The 10,465-nt window shown below is 48.2% G+C and overlaps 1 protein-coding gene across 1 annotated transcript in view; it reads right to left on the reverse strand.

Annotated features, from left to right (window-relative positions):
• Positions 1-9,511, reverse strand: part of LOC112646291 (myosin-16) — a 64,070-nt gene extending 54,559 nt beyond the window's left edge. The window contains exons 1-7 of the mRNA XM_025426192.3: positions 9,090-9,511; positions 5,667-5,810; positions 3,138-3,294; positions 2,511-2,538; positions 2,097-2,193; positions 1,249-1,341; positions 125-188 (exon numbers count right to left, since the gene is read on the reverse strand). Of these exons, the coding sequence (XP_025281977.2) occupies positions 125-188; positions 1,249-1,341; positions 2,097-2,193; positions 2,511-2,538; positions 3,138-3,294; positions 5,667-5,810; positions 9,090-9,443 (937 nt within the window). The 5' untranslated portion in view covers positions 9,444-9,511. The remainder of the gene's footprint in view (positions 1-124; positions 189-1,248; positions 1,342-2,096; positions 2,194-2,510; positions 2,539-3,137; positions 3,295-5,666; positions 5,811-9,089) is intronic.
• Between the last annotated feature and the right edge of the window lie 954 nt (positions 9,512-10,465).

Raw genomic sequence — 10,465 nt, forward strand, 5'->3', positions numbered from 1 at the left:
CCTGACTGCCCACATAGGGGAGTCCAGGAGCAGGGCCAGCCCCCTGGGCACGAGATAGCACTGGGGCTCACACATTCTGTAGTTGGTCCGCCCAGAAGAACCCTCCAAAGGGGGCCAGACTCACAGCTCTCGATGTCAGCTCCAGCCAGTTTGCCCGTAGTTCCGAAGTGGATTCGGATGAACTTGCCCTGAGCAGAGAGAGGAGGGTTGTGAGGGAGGACGCTTGGAGTTCTAGACCAACACATGGGCCAGCTTGGGCCACAGTCCCTTACTGGCAGACCCCTGAATTCCAAGGGCGCCGTTTGGAGTGTGACTGAGCCACACGTGCGTGGCTGGCTATATGCGGAGCTGCGATTTCCCACACAGTAGAGAAGATGGACAGAGCTTGGAGTAAAATTAAGGGTCTGTGGGGTAGCCCCACAGGGCATCTGTGGGGGAGAGAAGCACCAGTGGGAGGAGCTGGGACTGCTGGGAAATCTGCTTAGAGGCAGGCATGGGGGGAGTTTGGCCAGCAGCAGTAGGGGGTACATCCTGAGTCTCCTTACTGAGATACCACATCCCTCTCCCTGACCTTTGGTAGAACCACCGATAAATTCTCCTGGAAATAGGTGTCTCCATCTCTGCTGCTCCTGCCTGTCACCGCTATTTCTTACCTGCCCTCCCTTCCTCCCAGCTCAGTCCTGTTTACCTAGGCTCCCTGCCAGCCCACTGGCTCAGGCAGTGAGGTCCCCCCACTCTGCCCCCGCAGGAGACCAGGAATCAGGAGGGAAGCCCCGGGCATTTCTCCTCCATGGACAGCACCTCAGGTAGTACGGAAGTAGAGCTCCCATGAGAGGGCTGAGGTAGTTCAGGATCCACCAGGGCGCCAGGGACAGCACATATCCTGTATCCCCCCAGACAGGGTGGTGGTGCAGGGGAGGGATGAGGGGAGTCATCCTCAGCTTCCAACAGCTGTGAATCTCTGGCTCCCCCATCTGACTTCTCAGCCTCTCCATCACCCTATTATCTAGTCTCCCCTTTCAAGCTTCTTGATTTAAATACTGATGTGGGCTCTGTTCAATTTAGACTCCAACAGCTAAGACCTTAACAGTCTGTGGGAAGGAAATGCTGTGACTTGCCTCATTCCATTTGCATGTTTAAATCAGCCCCAATTTCCTTACCTGGAATGAGGGGATAGTCATCCCCGCATTCCAGGTGGCCCCTGTCCCACCAACACTAGGGGCCCCTGTTGTTGCTGCTCATACTTACAAAGCGAGAGGAATTGTTGTTTCTGATGGTCTTGGCATTCCCAAAAGCCTCCAGCACAGGGTTTGCCTGGATGATTTGATCCTCTAGGGACCCCTGACCCAGAGAGAAACACAAGGTTGGGTGCTGCCTGGTGATTCGGGCCTTTCAAAGGCCTATGGCTTTTGAGCCAGGAACCCAGAGAGGAAGGGCCTTGGGAGGCCTGGAAATCAGGGCAGGAAGGAACCTGGGAAGAGGGCCACCAACCTGATGACTGTCCCTCTGCTGTCCTGACATTGGAGGGGCACCTGTCAGATGACAGGCCTTGTTTCTCATCTGTTCTATACTTTGCTATTGCTGGAGAGATTCCTGAGTGAGCCTGAAACCCCTTCCCGGGGCATCCCTGGTCTTCCTCCCCAACTCTCCCTTTCTCTGTCAGTGTTTACAGCTGCCACTGGCTCAGCTATTGCTCCTTGTGCCCCAGGGTCTGCAGAGGCAGCTGAAGGAGGAGCTGGTATGCCCCTTTCTTCCCTGCCAAGCACAAATGGCTCTGTCACCTGCATTTTCTGGGGCAGTAGAATATATCCTGTAGGAGACCCAGGTCCCTGGGCTCCTTCTCCCTAGGTGGTTTCACCTTTCTCTCCAAGCCTGTCTCTTCCTCTGTAAGATGACCCGAACCCACAGGACAGCTACGAGGGTCACATGGTCTCTGCTGTGTGTGCCCTCTAAGTGTGCCCTTCCGTGTGTGCCCATCTGTGTGTGCCCTCCTTTGTGCACCTTCCCATGTGTGCCCTCCCGTGTGTCCCCTCCATGTACATCTGAGAACAGGCCGGGCTAGGGTGACACACTCTGAGCCTGCCTGTCAGCCCTACCTTTCCATCTGAGGACTGTTTGCCAGTCCCCCCAACATTGGCAAAGTACTGGATGACCTTCTTCGTGTTCTCAGTCTTCCCAGCACCAGATTCTCCACTGCAAGTGGGAAATAGGAAGAGGGAAGCATAAAGAGGGGATTGGCCATAGAGAGGCAATGCAATCAAAGGTGCAGGCTGAGTGTTACTGTGATTCATCCCTCAGCCAGGACAGGGACAGACAGGTGAGGGGGGAGTGGGGGACACAGAAGCCACCCTCAGTTCACAGGTGCAGCCTTAACACCCTGCTGAGCCCACTCACAGCCTGAAGATTTCCATACAAAATCCCACCAATTAATTCTAAGAAGGCTTAATTACATGTATAAGATACAAACTTAATTATATGTATAGAGACCGAGAGACAGAAGGGACACTTACGTGATTAGCATAGACTGATTTTCACGATCTGCAGAGAAGAAAACAGCAACACGAAGATGTAATTAGGAAACACTTAGAAACTAGACGTTTGACATCACTCTGGCCAAACAGTCTGCATTTCCCCCGTATTTCACCCAGCTTGGAGGGGGGCTGCAGCAACCAGCAGAAGCCAAAAGCCCTAGATCCTGCAGGGTCCCTGACTACATGCCTGCCATTGCAGCATTCACCTTTGTGGAAGGGCCAAGAATTTACTGGCCACTGTTTCCATCAACCCCATCCTATATAGCTACCCAATCACAAGCAACATAATAAAAATCACTTTGTGGGCCACCATGCAGTACTGCAGAGATCATACAAGTGGTTACTTGAATTCTGGGTCAGTTACTTAACCTGGCATCCCCTGTTTTTGTGAAGCTGAAGTGAGATGGGGTGTGAGATGGGGCTGGTACTTAGCAGATGCCCTGCACCCTCACTGAGCGCTGGTACCTGGTCACACGCTGCTGCTTCTCAACACTTAACCAAGAACTTCAGTGGGTAGTATGGAGTCAGGGTTGGGACTGGGTGGCACACGGTTCTAAAGATTTTGTCACCCACCCTGAGCACCCCAGCAGGCCCCACCCCACTCACTCATGAGCATGTCGTGGTAGGCATTGTCAGAGATGGAGAAGAGGTGGGGTGGCATCTCTGTGCGCTTTTTGCCTTTGTACATGTTGGCCACGCGGGCTCCATAGATGGGCAGCCACTTGTAGGGGTTGACTGTCACACAGAACAAGCCCGAGTAGGTCTGGCAGGAGGAGAGGAAGACAGTCAGCTGGCTTCTTCTCCTGCTGTTTTCCTCCCTCTATGCCCTAGCCCACCCTAGAGCAGCCTGGCTGGAGGGCACTGCCAGCCTACATAGATATAGTGGCATCCCCTCCTGGAGGCAAAATCTGTATCTGAGCACCTAGTCAGTGAGAAAAACAATCCTTCACTGTCATATATATTTATTTCATTTTCTTTTGATTTAATTATTTGCATAGATAATGTAGTCACTGAACAGGCAAATATGTAGCAAAAGTCCCCACAACTGGGATGCCCGAAAGGCTCATAGTTCATCCTGGGGTCCCAGGATTGAGTCCTGCATCAGGCTCCCCACAGGGAGGCTGCTTCTCCCTCTGCCTATGTCTCTGCCTCTCTCTCTCTCTCTGTGTCTCTCATGAATAAATAAAATCTTAAAAAAAAAAATCCCCACAGCAGTTCAGTGCCTGCCTCCTCCTCCCACAGGTAAGCATGTGTTAATTGCTAACACTCCCTTCCACGGTTTTTTTTTTGTTTTTTTTTTTTTTTTTTTTTTTTTTTTTTTTCTTTTTTTTTTTATTTTTTTTTTTTTTTGTTTTTTTTTTTTTTGTTTGTTTTTTTTTTTTTTTTTTTTTTCCTTCCACGGTTTTTGATGCATACACATACAGATCCAGGGATACATTATCACTCCCCCTTCTTGTTTTTAAAACAAAAGATAACTTTCTATAATACTGTTCTATATCTTGCTTTATCCATTTAATATGTCTGGGAGATTTTCCATGAGAGTTTACAGAGAGACTTCTGGGGTGTTTTCACAGCTGCAAAGTCCTCCCTGTGCAGGCACAACCCCTTCTGGCAGGCAGCTGGGTTTGATCTACTCTTAAGAAGAGGCACCAGCTTCTCTTTTCATCACAAGGCAATTCTGTAAGGAAATCGTCCCATTAAAAAGAAAAAAAAAATCAGAGAAACCATGAGGTAGTAGAAGAAATTATCCAAGGGGAGAATAAGTGAGGGTAGAGAATGGCCACGTCTGTGGGTCCCTATCCATGAGTTCTTAACTGTCCTTCGCCTTGCTGGACACTCACATCCACCTGATACCACTGCCCCCTGCCCTGTTCCATGACTCTTTCCAGTTCAACCTCAAAGATGTTTTTAAAAAATTTTATTTATTTGAGAGAGAGGGAGAGCACGAGAGAGCACAAACGGTGGGGAGGGGGAGAGGGAGAGGGAGAGGGAGAGGGAGAAGCTGACTCCCCACCAAGCCAGGAGCTTGACACAGGTCTCAATCCCAAGACCCCAGGATCACGACCTGAGCTAAAGGCAGATGCTTAACTGACTGAGCTACCCAGGTGCACCCAGTTCAACTTTAAAACCTTCCACTTTGGCGCAGCCCGGGTGGCTCAGCGGTTTAGCGCCACCTTTGGGCCAGGGCATGATCCTGGAGACCTGGGAGCAAGTCCCATGTTCGGCTCCCTGCCTGGAGCCTGTTTCTCCCTCTGCCTGTGTCTCTGGCCCCCCTCTCTCTCTCTGTGTCTCTCATGAATAAATAAATAAAATATTTTTAAAAAAAACCTTCCACTTTGGCCTACATGGGAATCAACACCTCTCTCCTCCTCCCCAGCTTCTTCTTAGGATAGCTGAGATATACATACTGAGTTGTTTTTTTTTTTTTTTTTGTAAGATTTCTTTATTCATGAGAGACACAGGAGAGAGGCAGAGACCTAGGCAGAGGGAGAAACAGGCTCCCTGCGGAAGCCCCATGTGGAACTCAATCCTGGGTCTCCGGGATCAAGGCCTGAACCAAAGGCAGATACTCAATAACTGAGCCACCCAGGAGCCCCTACATACTGAGTTTTTAAAAGGAATCTTATTAAATAGAAAACGATCCAAAGAAGGAGAAACAAAGATGAGATAGACCCCGCTTAAGTTGAGAGTATGACACATACTGTATCACCCTGGGACTGCTGCTGCTGAGTCACCCTTTCCTGCCAGTCCTGTCTGAGGGTGAGGGTGGGGAAGACAGCAGATGGATGGATGGATGGATGGATGGAAGGATGGGCGGACAGGGGATGACATCTAACAGGGAAAATGATGTTTTGATGGGAGAATTTGCAGGGATGTGGTGCGGAGGAAGACTCTCAGATGATAACCTCAGCAAAAGGTATATCAGCTGCCCATGGAGATGGCACCATCACTGAGACATTGAAGGCTGAGAGTGGAAGTTCTAATGTGTCAAAAGCACGGTCCCTGTGCCCTTATCTGAGCCATACTGTGTGATGGTTGCGGGAAGGTGGAGCAGCTGCTGTGCCCTCCCCATCAGGAGAGGGGCAGAAGATCTGTAGCTACCCCTCATCCCCACCCTTAGCCCCAGGCACTCACATAGATCCTCATGTTGGTGTAACGTTGGCGCAGATTGTTCAGGACGCTGGCCTCGTTCAAGAAAGTCATGTCCGCCATGTCATTGGCTTGGTAGAATTTGGGTGGGTTCATCTGCTGGACATCATCCTTCTTCACAGTGACAGTCTGGGTGGGAGAGTGTCAAGATACAACAGGAATTAGGAAACAGTATTGACAGCCATATGGGCTTCTGGCACAAGGTACCACATACTCTCTGGTATCCTGTAAGGAGCTGGAGTCAGGTGACCAGTAGGACCAACTCCTGGTCGAGCCATGTCCCACTGTGTAGCTTGGGCTGAGGAGAGATCTCCAAAGCCATCTGAGTCCTAACTGCCTCCCCTCTAAATAAGAATAACAGAAAAAAAAAAAAAAAAAGGAATAACAGTAGCTTCCTTGGCTGGTTGCTGGGAGAACTGTATTAAATGAGATCATGTAAAATACCTTATAAGCTCCATTCCTACATTCAGAGCACCTGTGGGCCCTGCTTCTCTTCCTGCCAAGTCCATTTTTTTTTTTGTAAATGACTTAATGTGTGGTTTTATTTCATATTACACACTTATTAACTAAGCAGTTAATAATCAGATGCCACCTGCCAAGTCCATTCTAATAGCTGATCAGAACTTGCTCATCAATCCTAGAGACACTTGCAGAGATATGACTCTTGGCTCTCTGCCTTGAGAATTGGTGGTGGTTTCTGAACAGCAGTGAACTTTTTCATTTAAAAAAAAAAAAAAAAAAAAGGAGGCGCCTGGGTGGCTCAATTGGTTGAGCATCTGAATCTTTTATTTTTATTTTTTCTTAAAGATTTTACTTATTTATTTGAGAGAGACAGAGAGAGAGAGAGCACAAGCGTGAGGAGGGGCAGAGGAAGACGGAGAAGTAGACTCCCCAGTGGGTGCTGAGCCTGATGCAGGGCTTGGTCCCAGGAACCCAAGATCATGACTTGAGCTAAAGTCAGATACTTAACTAACTGAACCACCCAGGAACCCCTGAGCATCCGGCTCTTTATTTTGGTTCAGGTCACCATCTCAGGGTCACGGGATCAAGTCCCTCGTTGAGTTTCACACTCAGCATGGAGTTTACTTATCCCTCTCCCTCTGCTCCTACCCCTGCTTTCTCTCTAAAACAAATGAATAAGGGGTGCCTTGGTGACTGTCAGTTTAGGGTCTGCCTTTGGCTCAGGTCATGATCCCAGGGTCCTGGGATCGAGCCCTTTTTTGGGCTCCTTGCTCAGCAGGGAGTCTGTTTCTCTCTCTACCCCTACCCCCTGTTTATGCTCTCTCTCTTTCTCTCAAATAAATAAATAAATCTTATAAAAAAAAAGACATTTCCCTGCTCCCACCAAACCAACTTGAAGGATAAAATTGAAAGCAAGCAAACAGACAATACAATAATAATAATAATAATAATACAATGATTTCTGAGCAGTAAATGTGTCAGGGTGAAAGTAGCACAGGGTTAGGAGTCCGGAGCACTTGTGCATGGCAGGCAAACCCCATCCTCCCTCCGTGCCCCAATTTCATCTGTAAATGAAAACAGCACCAGCTCTTGAGTTCCAGCATCTGGGACCAAAGCTCAAGACATGTGATCCAGAAAACAAACATCTTTGAGCTGCCTACAGCCTGAGATGTGAGGCTTGAACACATGCTGGGATTTCTGGGACTTTTAATAATTTATGAGTCCAATAGGCAGATAATTTGAAACCTTGACAGTTCTGGAAAATCTATCCACTAATGGTCACCACATCCCTGGTAAAGCAAGCTGAGTTTTATTGAGAGTCCATTTCTGGGAATTCCCATATCTCTGGACCTCACCCTGAGGCAGACACTTCTCTCTCTTGGCTCAGGCAGGGGACAGGGGCCTTTGCCTTTATCTTAGAAACCAGGTGAGTCAGTCTTTCTGTCCCAAACTTGTGGATGCTCACGGAAGTTATGTGCTGTCCCTAACGTGTATCTAAACTGGGGCCTGTGGAGCTCCATATTCTTGTACATTACTCCTTAAAAGACTGCAGTGCTTTGCCTTTCTGAAAAGAAGGTTCTCCCAGAAGTAAGCTTGAATTTTGTGTTCCAACCCCCTTGAATGGAGGAATAGCCTCATCTCCCTGCTGCCACTCCCCTTGAAGTGAAGCAAAGCACAAAGTGAAGCTTGGCTGCTCCAAGTTCTGATCACAGAAGGTTTCTGGCATCTTGTATTCCTGCTATTGACCAAGGACCACCTTGCACTCCTGCTGCCCAATAATTGAGCCCAATACAGCTAGGTTTGAATCTGAGCTCATCATTTGTTGTCTTTGTGGCCGTGAGCAAGTTACGTAGGGCCTCCTTGATCCTTTACAAAATAGGAACTCCTAAAATCCTACTACATAAGATTATTGAAAGGATTAAACAAGTCCAGCACCTTACGAGGAGTCTCCCGCAGGATAGGGGTTTAATGAACCAAACTTTCTGCCCACTGTCTCAAGTCACCCCCACAATTAGACACAATGTAGACCAGCAGAGAGTGGTGTGCTTGTAACCTAGCTATACAGGGGGAAAATCCCTGATTTATATTATTTGTTAATTCCCACAATGTAAATATTTCCACCGTGGCTGACATCAAGTTGCCAAAGGTTTAATACTTGGCTGCAAAGCCCCTGGTTGTTTAGCATTGGGTGTTGGGCCCTCACAGGCCAGGACAAGCCAGCTCTAGCACAGGGCCGCCGTGCAGCAAGGGGCTCGGGAGGCACCATCTATGAGCGCATAGGTGAAGAGCTCCCCAGGTCAGCCAGAATGTTCTGGGCCCTGCCTCATGTTCCTGGCACACAGTGCAACTGCTGACGCTGGGATGCTCACTCTCACTCCACAGGAAAGCTGTTTGGGACTTTATTTTTTTTTTTTTTTTTTTTTTTTTTAAAGTTTTTATTTATTTTTTAAATTTTTATTTATTTATGATAGTCACACAGAGAGAGAGAGAGAGAGAGAGAGGCAGAGATATAGGCAGAGGGAGAAGCAGGCTCCATGCACCGGGAGCCTGACGTGGGATTCGATCCCGGGTCTCCAGGATCGCGCCCTGGGCCAAAGGCAGGCGCCAAACCGCTGCGCCACCCAGGGATCCCTGTTTGGGACTTTAAAGATACGTAAGTTCCTTGACAATCTTGTGCACACACGTACTATTTCAGAGCATTACAAAGTATTTCCATGTGTCCTACTATGTTAGAATCTCTATTGGGAAGGAGGCAAAGCTCAGAGAGGGGAAGTGTCTTGCCCGGGGCCACAGTTTGAGTGTAGCCAAGTCTGAGCTTGAACCTAGGACACAGGACTCAGCGGCACCTGCTCTTCTTATCACCCTGCCTCTTGTGAATGGACAGCAGAGCCCGGGTATCTGTCACTCCCTAAGATCATTTCATCCTAGAGGTTCTTCCTCACTCACCTGGTTGTTGACTGTTTTCACAGTGACCTGGTCACCCTGTTCAGACTGGATCTCCCCAGCGATGAAGCCCTCTTTCTCGTCTTTGACCCAGCAGGACTTCTTGATGTCATAGGGCTTGTTCATGGCTTCGATCCTCTCCTTTTCTGGAGGTGCCAGGAAGGGCATGGGGTCCACATCATCCCCACATTCACCTTTGTATCCACCGGGCATCGTGGCTTGGCAGAGGGAGGAGCAGAAAAGAACCAAGGGAGGGAACCAGGACTTCCCTGGGTGCTGTAGGGAAAAACAAGTTTGCCAAGACTGATGTATAGGCAGGAACAAAAGCCCCGAGAGAAATGGGGTTGCTTCTCTCATGTCACTTTGGGTGTCTTGGTGCCATTAGGTCTTAATAATCAAGAATACGAAATAAGGTAATAGCTCCTCAGAATTCTGTACCCACCTCCCCCCACCAACCACAAAACACTTTTGCATTTGTCCTCTCATATGCCCCTCACGCTAAGGCTGTGAGGTAGGGGTCTCCTCATTTTATGGAGAAGACAAGAGCCTGGGGAGATTAAAGCAAGGCTCTTAACCATGAAATTGGGGAAGAAAAACAATTACTATTTGGTTTTTGCTTTCCCTTTAAGGTATGAACAGAGGCCACAAGGCACAGTGGTACCCCAGTAACACAGTTTCTGTTGGGTTTGTCCCCAAGAGAAACCACAGCTATTCTCCTTTCATTTTAGCATGGTTGCAGACATCTCAAAATATTATTTACTCTCATTTCAACTTTGAAATTATAGTCTTATTAGACCCTCAGTTAGATATTATTTAAATCCACTTACAAAGAAGTATACTTTTAATGACTACATCACAGGTTAACGTTTAAATATTTTGATAACTATATTTTAATACAATTGGTTTCCTTTGTAAGCCTATGTAGTTTTTTTAAATGTATTTAAAAATACTAATCTGAGCTGAGGTCTACGGGCTTTGCCAAATGCTAAGCAAATGCTTGGTACTGAAAATTGCCAAGATTCAATGATTACCTCTCTTAGGATGATTACTTCTCTTAGGATGATTAGCCTGGGTTCAGGCCTGGGCCTCTTGGTCACCAAACCCAGACAATTTCACCAAACCACGAGGAAGGAGAACTGGGGACTCGTGGTAGCAAAGGGAGAAGTCGGGCATCTCAGTTGGTCTTAGGAGTGAAGAACCTTCTCAAAAGTTTGGGGAGGGTGTCGTTCTCAGCCCCTTTGCCAGCAATGCTGTTCTAGAGACCAAGTACAGCCTCCAGCTCTAAATAAGCCAGCTGGAGATGCAGGGTCTCAGGCCTGTGCCTCCCAGGACCCTGCTGCACCGAGCTATCCTCAGGAGGGCTCCAGCTTTTCCTGTCA

Source organism: Canis lupus, chromosome 6 (assembly GCF_003254725.2).
Source record: "Canis lupus dingo isolate Sandy chromosome 6, ASM325472v2, whole genome shotgun sequence".
NCBI classification, from domain to species: Eukaryota; Metazoa; Chordata; class Mammalia; order Carnivora; family Canidae; genus Canis; species Canis lupus.